This window comes from Silurus aristotelis (assembly GCF_946808225.1).
Source record: "Silurus aristotelis genome assembly, chromosome: 3".
Classification (NCBI taxonomy): domain Eukaryota; kingdom Metazoa; phylum Chordata; class Actinopteri; order Siluriformes; family Siluridae; genus Silurus; species Silurus aristotelis.
The window spans coordinates 12,874,397-12,894,799 of record NC_139576.1 but is presented as its reverse complement, the minus strand read 5'-3'; the positions used below and the strand labels follow the sequence as shown (position 1 = coordinate 12,894,799).

Genomic DNA, 20,403 nt, shown 5'->3' with positions numbered 1-20,403 from the left:
GTGCTTATTCCTCCAAACAACACCATATTTGGAGTTCCTGTTTTTTCCCAATTCCCCTTATATTCGGCCTTTTCCTTGATTTTATATAAAAAAAATAAGTGAGTATAAAGCCCTTATTTTTCTGGATCCAACCATACGCTGTTTTCAGTCCTCCGAGTGTGAACACCATTTTTGCGGCCTATTTTGTCTTCCTGCACCTGCAATGGGTAAGTGTTATGCTTTACTCTTTTTATAATGCTGTTTGCTATTCTACATTTATTGAATTGAGTTATCTCAGTGTATTAGATTGTCTGTATACATGTGCTTGATTATATTATTTTATTTGGTAGCTGCAAGTGCCCAGGTTATATTTTAATTGTGCATTCTGAACTGATTGTTTCATAGTATATAGAATTTTCTCTTGAATGTGTGTTATCCTTTGCCTACACCTAGCAGTCACCGTGATGTTACCCTGTCCAACATCTTATCTCTGTTGGTCTCTTTTGCTCAGCTCCGCCACGCAAACGTTCTGGAATATCTCCAATGGGTCTTCTTCGCAGACAATACCGCCAGTTCCAGCTCTCCTCACTTGCTGCTGAGCTTGCTCATTTCCTTGAACAACTCTCTGGCCTAACTGTTCCAGCGAATCCCTATCTGCCTCCTCGCATAGTGCAGAGCACTGCTACGCGCGACATGGGCACACAGACCTCTCCTGATCTCTCTGCTACCCGCTATCGAGCTTATGATGACAACTGCAGTGAAGGGTCCTGTCCCCCACCGTTTTCTCCCTATCCCTCACACTGGTCTCCCAATGATTATTCCCCTACATCTCCTGCGCCAAACCAACGTGCTCCTGTGCCTTCACCCGGCCTTGGGCCAAGCTACTCCTTCATGTCTCCTGCAGCTGCAGCAGCCCAACCGCCTTGCTATCCCAATAAAAATGCTTAAAACTCCCTCAAGGTCGTTTTCTGTCCTTCTTTATCTATTCCACACACTTATAACATTCAGTCAGAGAATCTATCCTACTCACACATGTAAATATCTTATTATTACTATTTTATACTTGGTGTAAATAAAGACTTGATTAACATATAGTTAAATAGGTGTTATCAAAACTACTTCTATTGTATCTAATCAGTTCTATATTTGATTTAGGTTATTTTTTTGTTGGATTAATGTTAGTTTGATTATAACATACGCTAGATAAGGTTGATTAAAATTATTTCTCGACATTACTCCCCCCTCTGAGACTTCATAGTCTCACATTCCGCTTACTTCCGTGATAACCTGTTACCAATCATACATATCATGTAATGCAATAGTAAAACCAAAGTAAATAGTCTTTTGTGTTCTTTGGCACATGTTGTTTTCTTCTGACCCAGATACTTTACGTATCGCAGGAGGTCTTGTTGGAGCCCTGGAAGAGGTTACTAGCACTTTACCAGGTACTCGTGTGTTTATATCCACGTGAATGTGTTGGAAAAGTCCATTAAGGCTTAATATCCACGGTAATCAAAAGTAAAATGATCACAAGTACACACTTTAAACAATCCACTTACACCATTGAAACATCAACTCAATAAAAGGAACCTAGTACTCATGAATACCCAGAAGCTATCAACACCAGTGTTGTAATCAAATTGAGTGATAATATTATGAATAATATTCAGTGTAAGACTTACAACATACGTAGAATCGTGTAATAAGGTGAACAAAAATTAAAATTGGAAAAATAAGCGAAAATAATAAACGTAAATAAACGCAAAGGAAAATAATAAACAAAGATAAATAATAAACAAAGATAAGCGATCGCAAACGCAAAGACAGGAAAGATAAATGAAACAAACAAAAGATCGACATTACTCCCACCCTCTAAATGCAAGGGCCGTGCCTAATCACAACATTGATGAACTAGGAGTGGGCGAAAAACCCCGTAGACAGTCAAGTGCCAGGGAAAATTCCCACTCTGCCCGCCAGTGGCGCGACAGTGGAAGAATCATCACCAAGGTCATCCTCAGTCGTGATTGTATATGCAGCTTTAAATATGAGACATGTAAAATAGAACTAAAATAAAAACGAAACAATATAGTCCGCATAAATGTGGTAGAGCTATGGGACAGGTGACAACCGCTTTATCCAATGTGGTAAGGGAGCAGTTATACGGCGACCAGTCTGTATCGCGAACCACACAGCGTAGTACCATTTTAAGCGGGAACGTCTACCCTGCATTGAGATTATTTCTGAGTCTATAGCACGCATGCGGCATCTGCGAACCAGGATAGGGCGACAGTGCCAGTTCCGATGTTTGGCTGGTTCCGTTGTCCACAGAACATAGCCTCCTAAGGTAATGGTGTAGAATGTCACAGTAGTGCGTTGCATGACGAAGGTCGTGAGCAGGAAACTATGGGTGTTGCGAGCTCTTGTTGAGAAGGAAAGAGCTCCAAATGATTCGGCCAGGGAGATAGCACGACGCATAGTGAATACACGGGTGACCAGCTGGAGTCCACCGGGAAGATCATAAACAGAGTTCTGAATGGAGTCTAACCACATTCCCTCCGGAGAAAACATGTTAGCGTGGCGCATAATGGCGGTCACTGGTCTACGCTGGTCCTCATCTGTTTCCCAAACAAAATCATCCCTTTGTGGAGGAAAACCGAACCAATCACGGGGTCCATCATAGCACCGGTCACCCAAAGGACAGTCGTCACAGCCCTGGCACCACAAGCAATGTGTCTGACGGTCAAAGGCGAGGGCATCACACGCTTCACAGAGACCCCTGAATGTGTCGAAGGCGAAGCGATATCCCTCATAACACGTGTCAGTGAATGCGCACACACCAGGAAACAGCCGCAGATTCGGCTGTAGCCACCTGGGTTCACCAGCGGCCATGTTCCTGCACACAACATGGAGAACTCACAACAACAACATGGTTCATACAACAGAATTAAGACAGCAAGCATCCGAAGCAGTTTTCCTAAAAGTGGAAATATAGAAGGAAGACTCAGTGAGCATGTCATTATTATCGAGCTCAGTAATCAAACACGGATAAATAGATGGTTAGTTAGATATATATATATATATACATAGTAAAAAGGATATGTCTGGGGAAAGTTATTTGTGTCCTTCGCACAGGGCAAAAAGCCTTGCATTCATGTCCACATAGACATCATGGTCCATGGCAGCATAGATGTGATCTACAGGAAATTCCTGCTCTGTGACAGCAGACATTGAGAACTGTACATATTGTCCGAACAGTGAGTGCACAGTCTTGCTGATAAGAGCACGAAGACAAGGAATTCCACAGCAAACAAAACATGCCACGGCTGCAAGAATAATGGCAAGTGTAGTTCCAATGCGCACCAGTCCCGCCAACCAGCTCGAAGAAAAAAGCCAACTTAGCCAGCTGGACAGAGCAGATTCCTTCGCATTATTGGAGACCATCTCATCACGAGCTTTCACCATACGGTCCAGTAGAGCGTGTAGCGGACCTGCAGAGCCAGTGTGGAGAGGAATAACCGCGCAACAGTCCTCCCCAATAAGATGGCATACACCTTGGTCTGGGCCAAGCATTTTGTCAATCGCGAACCTATTCTGCACAGCCATTAGTGTAGTGGCATGAAGTTGTTCCGATATCAGTTTCAAGGCTTCAATTGTGTGATTGATAAACCGTTGTTGGTTGTCTTCTTCTTCTTCTTCTTTCGGCTGCTCCCATTAGGGGTCGCCACAGCGGATCATCCGTCTCCATACCACCCTGTCCTCTATATCTGCCTCTTTCACACCAACTACCTGCATGTCTTCCCTCACCACATCCATGAACCTCCTCCTTGGCCTTCCTCTTTTCCTCCTACCTGGTGGCTCCATCTTCAGCATTTTTCTACCAATATAATTCATGTCCCTTCTCTGCACATGTCCAAACCATCTCAATCTCGCCTCCCTCACCTTGTCACCAAAACATCCTACATGCGCTGTCCCTCTAATAAACTCATTTCTAATCTTGTCCATCCTCGTCACTCCCAACGAAAACCTCAACATCTTCAGCTCTGCTACCTCCAGCTCCACCTCCTGTCTTTTACTCAATGCCACTGTCTCTAATCCATACAACATCGCAGGTCTCACCACAGTCCTATAAACTTTCCCTTTCATTCTTGCAGATACTCTTCTATCACAAATCACTCCTGTCACTCTTCTCCACCCACTCCACCCTGCCTGCACTCTTTTCTTCACTTCCCTAACACACTCTCCATTACTTTGCACTGTTGACCCCAGGTACCTGAACTCCTCCACCTTCTCCACCTCTTCTCCCTGCAACCGCATCACTCCACTGCCCTCCCTCTCATTCACACACATGTACTCTGTCTTACTCCTACTGACTTTCATTCCCCTTCTCTCCAGCGCATATCTCCACCTCTCCAGGCTCTTCTCAACCTGCTCTCTACTCTCACCACAAATCACAATATCATCTGCAAACATCATAGTCCAGGGAGACTCCTGTCTGACCTCGTCCGTCAACCTGTCCATCACCACTGCAAACAGGAAAGGGCTCAGGGCCGATCCTTGATGCAGTCCAACCTTCACCCTGAACCAGTCTGTCGTACCTACTGCACACTTTACTGCCGTCACACTGTCCTCATACATGTCCTGCACCACCCTCACATACTTCTCTGACACACCTGACTTCCTCATACAATACCACAACTCCTCTCTCGGCACCCTGTCGTACGCTTTCTCTAAATCCACAAATACACAATGCAGCTCCTTCTGTCCTTCTCTATACTTCTCCATCAACATCCTCAAAGCAAATAAGGCATCTGTGGTGCTCTTCCTCGGCATGAAACCATACTGTTGCTCACAAATGGTCACCTCTTCTCTCAGCCTGGCTTCCACTACTCTTTCCCATAACTTCATGGTGTGACTGATCAACTTTATTCCCCTGTAGTTACTGCAGGTCTGCACATCTCCCCTATGCTTAAAGATCGGTACCAGCACACTCCTTCTCCATTCCTCAGGCATCCTCTCCCCTTCCAGAATCCTGTTAAACAATCTGGTTAAAAACTCCACTGCCATCTCTCCTAAACATCTCCACGCTTCTACCGGTATGTCATCTGGTCCAACCGACTTTCCATTCTTTATCCTCTTAATCGCTGCTCTCACTTCCTCCTTACTAATCCTATCTACATCCTGCTTCACCAACTCCACATCCTCCAACCTTCTCTCTCTCTGATTTTCCTCATTCATCAGCTGCTCAAAATACTCCCTCCATCTTCTCAACACACTCTCCTCACTAGTCAACACATTTCCCTCTCCATCCTTTATTGCTCTAACTTGCAGTACATCCTTCCCAGCTCGGTCCCTCTGCTTGGCCAATCGGTATAAATCCTTTTCTCCTTCCTTAGTGTCCAACCTCTTATACAGTTCCTCATATGCCTTTTCCTTGGCTTTCGCCACATCCCTTTTAACCTGCTGCCGCATCTCCTTGTACTCCTGCCTACTTTTCTCATCACTCTGTCGATCCCACTTCTGTTTTGCCAACCTCTTTCCCCTAATGCTCTCCTGCACTTCCTCATTCCACCACCACGTCTCCTTGTCTTGCTTTCTATTTCCAGATGTCACACCAAGTACTTTTCTAGCTGCATCCCTCATCACTCCTGCAGTAGTTGCCCAATCATCCGGCACCTCTTCACCACCACCAAGCCCCTGTCTGACCTCTTGCCTGAACCTCACACTACACTCTTCCTCCTTCAGTTTCCACCATCTTATTCTTCTTTCAAACCTTACTTTCCTCCTCTTCTTCTTCGCCTCCAAAACCATCCTACAGACCACCATCCGATGCTGTCTAGCAACACTGTCCCCTGCCAACACCTTACAGTCTCCAATCTCCTTCAGGTTGCATCTCCTACACAGAAGATAATCCACCTGTGTGCACCTTCCTCCACTCTTATACGTCACCCTATGATCCTCCTTCTTCCTAAAATACGTGTTCACCACTGCCATTTCCATCTTTTTAGCAAAATCTACCACCATCTGCCCTTCCACATTCCTCTCCTTCAAACCATACCTACCCATCACCTCCTTATCACCTCTGTTCCCTTCACCTACATGCCCATTAAAGTCTGCCCCAATCACCAATCGTTCTTTCCTAGGTACACCATCTACCACTTCATCTAATTCACTCCAGAATCTTTCCTTCTCCTCCATCTCACAGCCAACTTGTGGAGCATAGGCACTGATGACATTTATCATCATCCCTTCAACTTCCACCTTCACGATCATCACCCTATCAGAAACTCTCTTCACCTCCACTACACTCTTACTGTACTCTTCCTTCAGAATCACCCCTACACCATTTCTCTTCCCATCCACACCATGATAAAACAGTTTAAACCCACCTCCAATGTTCCTGGCCTTACTCCCTTTCCACTTAATCTCCTGAACACACAACACATCTACCTTTCTCCTCTCCATCATATCAGCTATCTCTCTCCCTTTACCCGTCATAGTACCAACATTTAAAGTACCAACCCGAACCTCTACTCTCCCACACTGCTCCTTTTCCTGCCGTCTCTGTAGACGCCTTCCTCCTCTCCTTCTCCTTCTTCGGCCAACAGTAGCCCAATTTCCACCGGTACCCTGTCGGCTAACGATACCTGTGGCGGTCGTTGTTAACCCGGGCCTCGACCGATCCGGTATGAAATTCTCATTTGTGATCCGCATATTTGATTTGGCACATGTTTTACGCTGGATGCCCTTCCTAACGCAACCCTCCCCATTTACCCGGGCTTGGGACCGGCACTAAGAGTACACTGGCTTGTGCCCCCCTAATGGCTGGGTTGTACCAAATATAATTTATCCAGGCCATATTGCGATCTATCTGGATCCAAGGGAGAAACATTGTCAATGCCTTGGAGGCACCCTTGTCTAGAGCGGCAAATTCAGCTGGAACACCTACTGGTGTGCCCTTCCAACTTATATAGATCTCAGGATCCGGGCCCCATGAGGGTAACCTAGATTTATTAGTGACCGTGAGATATTTATCCCTATAGTCGTTCACGATACTAGATAAAATGGTCTGTGCAATGTTACCCTGAGGAGCATCCCGACGTCGTCTTGACCTAAACAGGTCATTTAAGCGGGTCTCATTTACCGCCATAACAATGAGACGTCCTTCTAGAACTACTGGAGCGCAAAGACCATGCCACAGGCTAGGTAGAACCTGCAGCACTTCACTTCCTCCGCAGAACCAAAATATGTCCGCTAAGGGCAGTGTGCCCATCCTCAAGGTCGGGACATGAAACTGTCTACGTGCATTAATGTCACATTTTTGTGTGGAGGAATTACAAGACTGTCTTAAGTTAAGTATGTGGAACGTTGCGTCAATCTGTTGTACACATGCCTTGTCAGGTAATGAACCTACAGTAATTACTCCTTTTGCGCGAAGGCACAATGGGAAAGTTTGTTCTGGGTGCACAATCACCCGCAAGTCATCATTACTGAGTGTGGCTAGGGGCTGATATTCGCATGAAGCACTACGGGAGCGCATCCATGTGGCTCCATAATTTTCAGCGGCTGAACCCAATAAACATATTGCTGGACAGAGATGAGTGGTATCATAGGGTTCTTTGTCGCATGCCTCTAACCCTACTGTTGGCATAACACGAGGTGGGCGACGAGATCTTCTGTCGCATACAATACATGTAGAGTTAGGCACTGCTGCACGTCCTGACTCTTCCAGCCATTGTCTGTACAGGTTAAGGTTTGGCTGAATATTTGTAGTTTCTGCATATTGCTTTACTGATGTTACGTTGATCCTTTCAGTGCATCTAACACAAGTTGGGGCTTTTGAATTGGAGGGATAGATGGGGTTCTTGTATCTAAAACTAAGTTGTATTCTAGGTAGGTTCATCCCTTCTTGCCAGTTAGGGACATATACGAAAATCTTATATAGATCAGTCCCATACACTAGAGACTCTACTGAGGTTCTTTCGAATGTGCCATGTGGGAGACCTACTTGGGGAAAACCGTAGAACCATAAAAGCGTGATAGCAACACAACTGCGGGAGCCTGCCATACGAGAGACAACTCTGAGAGGTACTCCTGTGACCACTATAATGTCTGTTCCTTTATCTGTGTCGGTCATTCGAGCCTCAAGTCTCATCTCGTATTCGGAAGTGTCTGTTGTTTCTGTTGAGTTACGAGGATGAGCTAGGGATATAGTATATGTTACAAATATATGTTGTGCAGTTGCAGGAAAGAATGGTAGGACCTTGGTGTTATTCAAAACACCCAGTGCACACCGGAATTGGTCTGCAAGCACGTTTCTTGCCAAATATACAGAAACTCTAGCAGCTTCTGCTGAAGTGAGACTGGTTTTAGCGTGGTGATCTAGGGACCATAGAGGTTTAGATCTCTTGTATCTGTGTGTGGACATGTTGCGACTTTCTGGGCATGCTGCGGGCTGAGAGCAGTTATTTAGAGAAATGTTAGACAAAGGGACTGATACATCTGCTGGATGATGTAGATATCGGTTAAGGGAAATGTAAGTGCAAATGAACCATACTACTAAAGCCATGACAAGTACCGCCCAGTCTCTTTTGGTGGGGTGAGTCTGTTTGGGTTTTGGGGAACTCTCCATCATGGTTCCACAGGTAGATTGATATCTAGGTCTACTAGATCTTGTAGATTAAGGGTGCCAAACTGTTCAGGTGGAATGAGAGTGTTTTCGTCACTGTCTAGTAGTCTATGAACAGTCTCTTCCAGTTTGTCAGAATCTATTGTCTCGTGCTGTGGTTGTGAATCAACCTGATATGAGCACCCTGCCTTCGGTTCCCCTTCAACTGGTCGTGGCTGTTTGGTTTTGGCACGTGTTCTGTAGGCTGGCCCTCTGTCTTGAGCTGGGCCAGCGCTGTCGTCGTCGCTTTCTGAGTCGTCAGAGTGGGCACAGTGTGCCAACTCAGCCTGAGATTTCCTCCACTTTGGTCCTTTCACTGCAGCTCTGCAACAATGGTTAAGGTGATACCAGTGTTCCTTACCTTCGACCTTGACTGCGGTAGGAGTCGCTAATACCACCTTGAATGGGCCTTCACGTCGTGGCTCACACCAGTGTTTTCTTTTGAACACTTTGATGTACACGTAATCACCTGGTTGCACCTGCTGCAGTGGCTCATCAACATGTGCTCCGTGTGTGGCTTCACAGACCTGTGAATATAAAGTTCTGTGTATTTGCGTCAGATGTTTGCAATAACTAGACATGTCTGCTTCAAGTTGGTCAAGTGAGGAGCCTGTGTAAGGTCCTTGTGTAAAAGCGACTGGCATGGGTCTTCCAGTCAGCAGCTCATGTGGTGTCAGGTGTGTATTGCGATTTGTTTGAGAGCGCATTTTCATCAATGCCAGTGGAAGAGCCTGCACCCAATTCAAATCTGTGCTAGCACAAATTTTTGCTATTTTCTCCTTCAACACACCATTTGCCCGTTCAACCATTCCCTGTGATTGTGGATGGTAAACACACCCCATTCTTTGCTTGATACACAAAGCTTCTGAAAATACCTTGATCACATTATTCACAAAATGTGGTCCATTGTCAGAGCTCAACTTATCAGGTATCCCAAACCTTGGAATTACTTCCCTGATCAGAAACTTAGCCACAGTCTTTGCGTCATTCTTGGCAGTAGCTGTTGCTTCTACCCATCTACTAAAACGATCTATTACTACCAAGACATATCTTTTCCCTTCCTTCCTGTCTGCCATGTCCACAAAGTCCATCATCAAATGTCGAAACGGTCCCCTTGGTTCAGGAATGTGACTGATTGGTGCTGTGAAATGTTTTCTGACATTACGTGCTGCACATAGCTCACAGGACCTCAGGAATTTGTCCACCATACTGGCCAGATATGGCGACCACCAATTCCTTCGGATTGTGTCTATTGTCTCCCTACGATTACAGTGATCTACCCCATGTGATTCAGCAATGAGCCTCGGTAGAAGAGCTAGCGGTGCCACCCACACTCCATCAACACTTCTCCATAACCCTGTGTTGGGGTCTTGTACTGCACCCCGTTTCTTCCACTTTTCTTTCTCTTCCCCACTTGCTAAATCCTGATATTCTCCAAGATCTTCTTCTGTTACCTGCCCTCTTACTTCCTCATGCTCTCCTTCATCACTTTCACACAGTCTTCGCCTACCGCTGCTTTTTTAGCTGCCTCATCTGCTGCTGCATTACCTCTACTAATCATCTCCCCATCAGATTTGTGGGCTTTACATTTCACAATGGCTAATGCTTTTGGAAGCATCATTGCTTTGAGCAAATCAGAAATTGCGGGACCATGCAAAATGGATGATCCATCAGCTCTCTGGAAACCTCTTTGTTCCCAGATGGGTCCAAATGTGTGACATACCCCATGTGCATAGGCTGAATCAGTGTAAATAGTACACTTTCCCCCTGCTCCTAGTCTACATGCTGCTGCTAAAGCTTTTATTTCTGCCAATTGGGCAGAGCAAGGTTGTGGCACACTTACACTAGCTAGTACTCGAAACGAGTCATCTTCCTCATTGTGCATGACCACGGCATATCCTGCTTTATTGCCATCATTTGAGCGATAGCATGAACCATCCACAAACATGACAATTTGGGCATCTTGCAATGGTTGGTTCTCTAGGTCATCTCTGGCTTTTAGAAATTTCTCTGCCTCTGTAGTGCATTCATGGGGAATTCCCTCATCTGTCAAGACTACTCGATCAGCTGGATTATTTGTGAGGCATCTCTCAATTGTCAGTTCCGGTGCAGACAGAATTACGTCATACCCTGTTCTTCGTGCATTTGTGATTACAAACTTTTGACTTGTCAGCAGAGCATGTAATGCATGAGAAGTGTACAGGGTCACTGGATGACCCATCGTGATTGTTGATGCTTTCTGATAGGCAAACGCTGCGGCTGCCAATCCTCTGTAACAAGGTGGCATGCCTTTTTCCACATTGTCAAGAGCTGTGCTATAGTATGCAATTGGCTTCTTCCCCATACTCTGTTGCTGTTGTGCTAAAATGGCTGACGCAAAACCTCGCCTTTCTGAGACATAGAGGTGAAATGGTTTTGTGTAGTCTGGACAGGCTAGTGCTGGGGCAGATTTTAGATCACTTTTGATTATTTCAAAGGCCTTTTTGCCTTCTTCTGTCCAGACCAGTCGTGCGCTAGATTTTGTCTGATCAGCTGCTTTCATCATGTCTCTGAGAGGTTGTGTTTTTAATGCAAAATCACAAATCCACGGTCTACTAAAACCAGCTAAACCCAAGAATGACAACATCTGTTGTACTGTTTGAGGTTGTGGTGTTTTCTGAATTGCTTCCACATGTGAGGGTGAGATTTTGCGTGTAGTGCCTTCGAGCACTCTACCCAAATATTCTACCTTTTGTTGGCAGAATTGCAATTTTTCCTTATTGACCTTGTGTCCATTATGAGCTAGGGTTTCCAGGACTTTTAACGAGTCCTTCATGCACTGTTCTATAGTTTGACTACAAATTAGTAGGTCGTCCACATATTGGAGTAAACTGCTTTGAATGTCTAGATCTGCCAGATCTCGTGCTAACACCTGGTTAAAAATTGACGGACTTTCACAATACCCTTGTGGCAGACGCGTGTAGGTGTATTGTTTTCCCCCATATGTGAATGCAAACAGGAACTGAGACTCAGGATGCAAAGGTACACTAAAAAATGCTGAGCATAAATCAATCACAGTGTACCATTTAGTCCCTTCGGGTATGTTTGTTAACAAAGTGTGTGGATCAGGTACTACAGGATTTTCTGCTACCACCACACGATTTACTGGTCTTAAATCATGGACCAATCGCCATTTGTCTGAATTAGGTTTTCTGACCGGAAAAATGGGTGTGTTGCAAGGGCTGTTTGTTGGAATTAAGACTCCTGCTTCAACTAATCCCTCGATGGTTGGTCTTATCCCCTCTATCGCTTGTTGCGACAATGGGTACTGTTTCTGCCAACCCTGATGACTTAACTAACCCTACATCTGTCTGATGTTTAGTCCATAACTTTTCCGGAATCTGTTTCAGTACCTGTTCTCTTTCTAGTCCAGTCTGTTCTACCTTCTGCTGCCATTGTCCAATCTGTCCTACTTGCGTTCTCACCTGCAACTGTCTGTTGATCAAAACGGTGTGAGCTACCACACTGTCTTCAGCTGTTAGTTTTATTTTGAGATATTTCCTGTCCAATGACACGCTCATATTTTCTCCTATTGGTATCCATTCAGTTTTCTGACTTGCTTCTCTGACCATTGGCCCTAAGTCTTTTGATTTAAAATTTTGCCTGATCATTAGGGAGACATGTGGAACAGAGTTCTCGACTGAATACCACTGTGCAATGTGGTCTGGTAGCTGTACTGTTGCAGCTATTCCTTGGGGACCAATGATCACGTTTTTTGCTTTGAGACTATACTGGTTTCCTTCTACATGTTCTCCCCACAAAGTCTCGTATTCTTCATCTTTTCCCCCCTCATCATACCTTATTGTGCAATGCCATGGTTTCCTGGTTTCCACACACTCTGGACGCATGTTCGTGAACCATGTTTTCCAGTGGTCATACAGCTTGTGAATTTCTGAGGATGTCACATCGAGTTCTAGCCAATAGACTTTATCCAGTGTCTGTTGATCTATTTTTCTTTCCATCATCACATACTGTTGAGCTAGGCATTCGGGAAGTTCGACCCACACTCCTGTAGGTCCACAGAAGATTTTTGCTCCTAGCTTGCATAATACATCTCTGCCTAATAGATTTGCTGGGGTATCAGGGGAATACAACAATGGTACTTGTATTGTGATTCCTTCTACTGTTATGTCTTGTGGCTCTGTAAAATGCAAAGTTTGAGTTTTACCCGAGAAGCCTACTGTCTTTACTGCGCTGCGTGAGAGGGGGAGCTTAGAGCCTTCTTTTCCAATGCTTGTGAATGTTGCTCCTGTGTCAATCAAAAACGATGCTTGGAGCTGGTTACTCACATCCACCATTATGGTTGGTTCTTGTGCAGGGTACAGTGAGGTGGGGCACTGTACCAGCTCCCCCTCTGGCTTCTCTGGGCATCTTCACATGTTACCTTGAGGTGGCCCCGGAGGGCCGCCTCTAAAGTTTGCTTGAGTCTGTTGATTCTGCTGACTCTGGCCCATCCATGGTCCTGCCCAATTTCCGGGGTCTTGCCAACTTTGATTTTGTTGTTGGTTACCTTGCTGTTGTCTTATTGGATATGGGCAGTCTCTCATCATGTGGTTGGGATCTTGGCAGTTCCAGCATCTTCCTCCTCTCGGTGGTTGATAATTCCTTGGTCTTGGTTGAAACATTCCTCCTCTTCCTCTGCCTCTTCCTTGCCCCCACCCTCTGTTTTGTGGTGGATATTGTTGATATGTTGGATAGGCCATCATTGGTTGTCCCACGGGCATTAGTTGCTGATTTCCCTGATCTGGTATGTTTTGACCAGCTGAATCCTTCTGTGTATTTGTTGGTACCATCATGACTGCTGCTTGTTTAGCTGAACTTTTCTCTTCTTTGCGTTTTTCTTGATTTTCTTGTTTGCTCCGTGTTATCTCTCCAAGCTGTGCTTTGTGCAGCAATGTTATTAAATCTTCTGCTGCCTGTTTATTTGCTTCTTTCTTTTTCCTATACATTTCCACAGCATGTGTGACATTTGCCTGGAAAGCTGCCCAGGGCAAGGCGTTAAGTCCCACAACTGACTCAAGTTTTTCTTGTACTTCGCTTGGAAGTGCCCTCTTTAACATTATCTTGAACAATGTGATGTTAGCCGTTGTCTCATCCCATGCTGACCCCATCTCTTCGGCCCATGCTTTCTGTAATTTAAGAATAAAGGCAACAGCCCCCTCTTTTTCGTCCATTTTTAGGTTTTCTACCTTGGTTAAATCAGATTGAGTTGGGTATGCGGAGCGAAGTGCATTCCATACGTCATTTCTTTTCACTCCAAATGTCCAACGATCATACTTTTGATCCTTCCCCACTTCTCCTAGGTGTGCCTGATCCAATATTTCTATCATTTTAGCTTTTCCCAATGACTGTGTCAAAATTGCCTTGATATCTCCCATAGCCAGCATTTGTCCCATAGTCTGTTCTTCAAAGCGTGTTATCCATCTTTGTGCTCCTTCACATATGTTAGGCAATCTGCTTATTAGTCCCGTAAGATCCATAAATGACCATGGTGTGTATACTGAGTCTGTGCCTTTTATAATGACTGGCATCTGCAAGGATTTTCGGTATTTAGTACTTATCCTTTCTTCTTCTTCCATGCTTTCCTCTTCATCATCATGATTCTTTCTTTGTACTTGTGACCTTGTCATTCTGTGTTCTTGTGGAAAGTTCGTTGTTGTTTCTCTTGTTTTCTTCTGACTTTCCTTTCTTCCGGCCTTGACGTTGGTTTTTGGCTGATTCATTGACAGTTGAAGTTGTAGCTCATCAAGATATTGTTGGCACTGGTCCATTCTTTCTGAGCTTTTCTGTTCTGCTCTCTGTATTTCTGCCTCGAGTTGGGCATTTTCGTGTTGGTATAGCTTCACCTTTAATTGATGATTTTCACCTGTCACTTTCGTTATAATCTCCTTTGTCTGGCTCATTTCCCTTTGAGTGTCTTTTAGGATTTCTTCCATTTTTTCCATCCTCTTTTGGGTGTCTGCCAGTTCTTGTCTGTTTGCTGCATTTTCTTTTTCATGAAATGTCATTTCTTCCTGCAGAGTTTTTACCTCTGTGTGCAGTGTATCACTTTTCTGTGGCATTCTTGGCGTCATTTCCAATATTCCGTGAACATGCACTTTTTCCCCTCTTTCTGGGTTCAGAATAATAAACTCTTCTTCTTCCTTGCATTCTTCTCCTGAGTTTGAATCTTCTTTGCTTTCTTTTTTGTTTCTGAGGTCTGAAAGAGAGGTGGCTTTGCTTAGTCTTTCTTGTACTTTAGGGGTGCTTTCACCCCTTGTATGTCTTAGTGGCTGCTTTTTCTGGCAATGTCTTTGATTCTGGTCATACTCAGGCGGTTCCAATTCCTCTCGCTCTCTCTCCCATTCTTCAGGTGGGATATCTAGATCATAATCGTGTTCATAGTCATATCTCCCTTCGTTGCCGCTTTCTTCATCATTCCCCTCCTCTTCATCAGGAGTCTGAAATAACACTCTATTTGTTTGTCTTGCTCTTTCCTTGTTTATCTTGTTGTCTGGAGCTGGGAGTTCCATCCTCCCTTTAATCCGTCCTCCTGTTATGTCTAGTTGTATGTCATGATACTCTTTCTTTAGTACTGGGTAGAAGCTAATCACCTCATGCTTCTTTGCTTCAGCATATGGAGGTGGTTTTTTCTGTTCCTCAAACTCCTCCAATGGTCCTTTTCTGACCCTTTTCCCTCTTTACTTCCTGTTCCTTTCTCTGTCTTTTCTTTGTGTACTTTTAGCATTTCCCTCTCATGCTCGAACCACTCAATGATGCCTAATTTCCGTTTTGTCTTTTCCTTCTTTTCTTTCTTTATTTCTCCCCAATTTCTTATTCTGGTCTTCATTACATCACACTTTTCTTTATTAAATGTTCCCTCTTCTGGCCATTGCAAATCCCCAGTTGTCAGGTCTTTCCATTTTTTCATGTATTTTTTGATCTCCTTTTCAGCCCCTTTATGCCTTATAATTATCACATCCACAGGTGTGATTGGGGATTCCTCCGTACTCATGATGCACCCTTGTCTCGCTCTGTGTGCTTCTCTACGGTGGCCTGGGTTTCTATTTTGAGCAGACCACTTTAGATAGACGTTTATTCGTCTCACTGTTTTACAAGGTCGTGTTGGATTTTTCCGGCTTTGTCCACTTAACGAGTTGATTTTATCAACTAGAATTGAGGTGGCTGCACCTCTTTCCCACACTACCTCTTTAGGCTCTACTACAACAGTTGCTGTCAGTCCCGAGCAATAATTAGATTGTTCAGGTACTTCTGCATTTAATTCTATCAATGGATCTTCGTCTTCACTGTTTGGGTCTGCTATGAAATCAAACAGGTGTATCACTGCTTTACTAGGTGTAGGGGCTTCCACTAGGGTGCGCAATACTGGGCTTAACAGTTGGGGTTTCCAGATGCTTCTTATTTTTTCATACCAGTTTTCCTCTGGAAATATCTGGTGTAATACCTCTATACCATGTAAACGTGTAATAGCCCACAATTTGTCTTGTATCTGCTTCTCTGTCTGTCTCCTCTCTATACCGTTTCTATCTTTGTATGTCCTTTCGTCCCAAAAATGGATTCTAAGTCCGTTTGTTTCTATCTCTATGTCCATCAAGTTCACGCATTTATTTTGCTATATTCCCTTTATTTTATTCACTTGTTTATTTATTTATTTATTTTTTATTCAATCGCGCTGCGTGTGTGTGTGTGTGTGTGTACTATGCTCCGTGCGCCTATGCGCATGCGCACCCTCCCTCGTGCGCTCCGTGTCTGTATGCGCGTGCCCGCGCCCCCTCCTTCTCTGCTCCTTCTCTCGTCCACGCGCAGCTCTCCTGTACTTCTAATGTGTGCGCGTATATATCATACTATTTTATTAATAATACAGATATGACAATAATACAAGTATAATCACAATTTTATCTACAGACAGCACACAAGCATTCATAGAAATACACTCTTCAATTCGGCTTTCACAAACACACTCTTTACAAATAATATGACAGCAAAATATTTACACACTGCAGTTAACACAACGTACATGTACCCATGGCCATCACTTCATATCCTCGGGTCCCACCCCGTACTCATTACGGTGACTCTCCGAGCCTTTTTACTCTTATACTAACAACTCACAACCTTTTAAATGTACCCTTTCCACACCAGTTTGCGAATCTGGATCCCCTAGTAAAGACCTATGGTATCTTTTCCTGTTTTTAGACCATATGAGAAGTGTTATCTTCTCACACAGGGACTTGAACCCGAATCACCAAGGCTTCACCTTTGGGTCTACGCGATTTCGGTCTGCATAGTCTGCAACCTATTAGACCATATGGAAAGTCTAACAGACTAAGGTACAAATAATTAGCCGTAGTTCTACGTGGGTCCCACCCTGCGCCTCTAATACGCAGTGACTCTCCACCTTTTCAACTTTATTTCATGTGGGTCCCACCCTGCACCTCTTATACGCAGTGACTCTCCACCTTTTCAACTTTATTTCATGTTTGCTTTTTCTCATCCAACACTAAATTTTTTCCACCCAATAGTTCTTGGACCCTAGGTCAGCAGTCTATACCCTCCCCGGGGCCGACAACCCTATGGGCATACAGTTACTAATCACAGACTTTGAGTATAACAGGTGTCTGCTTACCTTTTTCTCTGAATCTTGTTGTCAGCGGCTGCAGCCCACAGAATGTTCGGTCCCCTGTTCAGGTTTTCGACCTTTACGCTGACCTTCAGGGCCCCACGTTGGGCGCCATTAAATATGTCGGAACTCAGAGCCCGTCTCTGAGGCGACACATCGAGGGTGGATTCTTTTGTTCAGAAGATTCCCAATAATGCTCAGCCAACTCTAGAAAAACTTAAATATAATAGACACAAACTGCCAATGAAGGATCCTCAGTCTCAGATGAGTAAAAGCAAACTTCTTTATTCCATACACGTTCCAATGAGCTCAATAGAAGATGGGTACCTCACATCAAAATGAACAGCACATCAAAAATGATAGAGCACGCCAAAGTGAGGAAGTACAAGTACTGTCTGTTTCACGCTTGTATTTATACTCTGTAGCCACCGTATCTTTCTATTTTTTCTAATTTCTTCACCTTGAGTAATTCCCCTTATTTTCCGATCTTGCCCTCTTTTTTTCAATTCCCCTTATCTTTGACCTTGGTGCTTATTCCTCCAAACAACACCATATTTGGAGTTCCTGTTTTTTCCCAATTCCCCTTATATTCGGCCTTTTCCTTGATTTTATATAAAAAAAATAAGTGAGTATAAAGCCCTTATTTTTCTGGATCCAACCATACGCTGTTTTCAGTCCTCCGAGTGTGAACACCATTTTTGCGGCCTATTTTGTCTTCCTGCACCTGCAATGGGTAAGTGTTATGCTTTACTCTTTTTATAATGCTGTTTGCTATTCTACATTTATTGAATTGAGTTATCTCAGTGTATTAGATTGTCTGTATACATGTGCTTGATTATATTATTTTATTTGGTAGCTGCAAGTGCCCAGGTTATATTTTAATTGTGCATTCTGAACTGATTGTTTCATAGTATATAGAATTTTCTCTTGAATGTGTGTTATCCTTTGCCTACACCTAGCAGTCACCGTGATGTTACCCTGTCCAACATCTTATCTCTGTTGGTCTCTTTTGCTCAGCTCCGCCACGCAAACGTTCTGGAATATCTCCAATGGGTCTTCTTCGCAGACAATACCGCCAGTTCCAGCTCTCCTCACTTGCTGCTGAGCTTGCTCATTTCCTTGAACAACTCTCTGGCCTAACTGTTCCAGCGAATCCCTATCTGCCTCCTCGCATAGTGCAGAGCACTGCTACGCGCGACATGGGCACACAGACCTCTCCTGATCTCTCTGCTACCCGCTATCGAGCTTATGATGACAACTGCAGTGAAGGCTCCTGTCCCCCACCGTTTTCTCCCTATCCCTCACACTGGTCTCCCAATGATTATTCCCCTACATCTCCTGCGCCAAACCAACGTGCTCCTGTGCCTTCACCCGGCCTTGGGCCAAGCTACTCCTTCATGTCTCCTGCAGCTGCAGCAGCCCAACCGCCTTGCTATCCCAATAAAAATGCTTAAAACTCCCTCAAGGTCGTTTTCTGTCCTTTTTTATCTATTCCACACACTTATAACATTCAGTCAGAGAATCTATCCTACTCACACATGTAAATATCTTATTATTACTATTTTATACTTGGTGTAAATAAAGACTTGATTAACATATAGTTAAATAGGTGTTATCAAAACTACTTCTATTGTATCTAATCAGTTCTATATTTGATTTAGGTTATTTTTTTGTTGGATTAATGTTAGTTTGATTAACATACGCTAGATAAGGTTGATTAAAATTATTTCTCGACACAGCGCTGGGTCTCAAAACTTGCTCCATATTCTTTTGAGATCAAATATGTTCCTGGAAAACTTAACGTAGTAGCAGACACGCTCAGTAGGAATCCGTTTGTCAGGCCGGTGACTCAGCGACTTTTGTCAGAACCCTATTCTGAATTGCTAAGACAAGTACACAGTGTTGAGGATGGAAATGTGCAAGAGGTGTTCAGACTTACCTGCCAACCGCAGTCCTTGAGGTCAGATGCATTTGACGTTGGTCTAGATGTTTCAATGTCTACCACTGATGTGTCTTCCATTCTGTCCTACTGTGATGAATGGGAAACAGGAACTGAATGTAGAGCTACTTCATTCGCTGAACATTTGAACTCTTTTTTCAGTGGTGATGAAGACGTGTTTCATTCCCTTTCACAGACTGACTTGCGAGAACATCAGCATAAAGACCCTGTAATTGGCAGAGTGTTGTATTATGTTGACAGAAAACGAAGACCATCAAGACGGGAGCGTGCCAACGAAAATCCGTGTGTTTTACAGATTCTGAAGCAATGGGACAAACTTTCAGTACTTCATGGAATCCTGTACAGAGCTGTTAAAGACCCACTTACCAAGCACAAGAGATTTCAGTTCATTCTGCCCGAATCCTTAAAACATCAGGCACTCACTGGTGTCCACGACTTAGCTGGCCACCAGGGGCAACCACGCACTGTGTCTTTGGCCCGTCAGAGGTTTTTCTGGCCCAATATGGAGCGTGACGTGCGGGATTATGTGAAGAAATGCCCAAGGTGTGTCCTTAGCAAAACTCCGGAGCCAGCAGCGAGAGCCACTTTGGAAAGTATTAAGAGCACAACCCCATTGGAGCTCGTCTGTATTGACTTCTGGTCTGCTGAGGATAGAAACAACAAATCTGTGGATGTTTTAGTGATCACAGATCACTTCACAAAGCTGGCACATGCATTCCCATGTCAGGACCAGATGGCGAAAAGAGTGGTCAAGAAACTGTGGGACAACTTTTTCTGTGTCTATGGGTTTCCCCAACGCATCCATTCTGACCAAGGGGCTACATGCTTTTGTTACATCTAGATTAGACTAATGTAACGCTTTACTGTCTGGGTGTTCGACAAAGAGACATGGTGGTGGAATGAGGAAGTGCAGGAGAGCATAAGGGGAAAGAGGTTAACAAAACAGAAGTGGGATCTACAGGGTGATGAGAAAAGTAGGCAGGAGTACAAGGAAATGCGGCAGCAGGTAAAGAGGTATGTGGCGAAAGCCAAGGAAAAGGCATACGAGGAACTGTATGAGAGGTTGAACACTAAGGAAGGAAAAAATGATTTGTAACGATTGGCCAGGCAGAGGGACCGGGCTGGCAAGAATGCGTTGCA

General features: G+C 44.3%; 1 protein-coding gene across 1 annotated transcript; it reads right to left on the bottom strand.

Moving 5' to 3' along the window:
- Positions 1 to 2,088: 2,088 nt before the first annotated feature.
- LOC310723585 (uncharacterized protein) lies at positions 2,089 to 9,052 on the bottom strand (the record flags this gene model as incomplete). The annotated part of the gene is made up of 2 exons (XM_083536848.1): positions 9,006 to 9,052; positions 2,089 to 2,872 (listed from the first exon to the last, which is right to left on the bottom strand). Exon 2 carries the CDS (start codon positions 2,866 to 2,868, stop codon positions 2,089 to 2,091), a length of 780 nt encoding a protein of 259 aa, XP_083392974.1. The 5' UTR covers positions 2,869 to 2,872; positions 9,006 to 9,052.
- Positions 9,053 to 20,403: the final 11,351 nt, after the last annotated feature.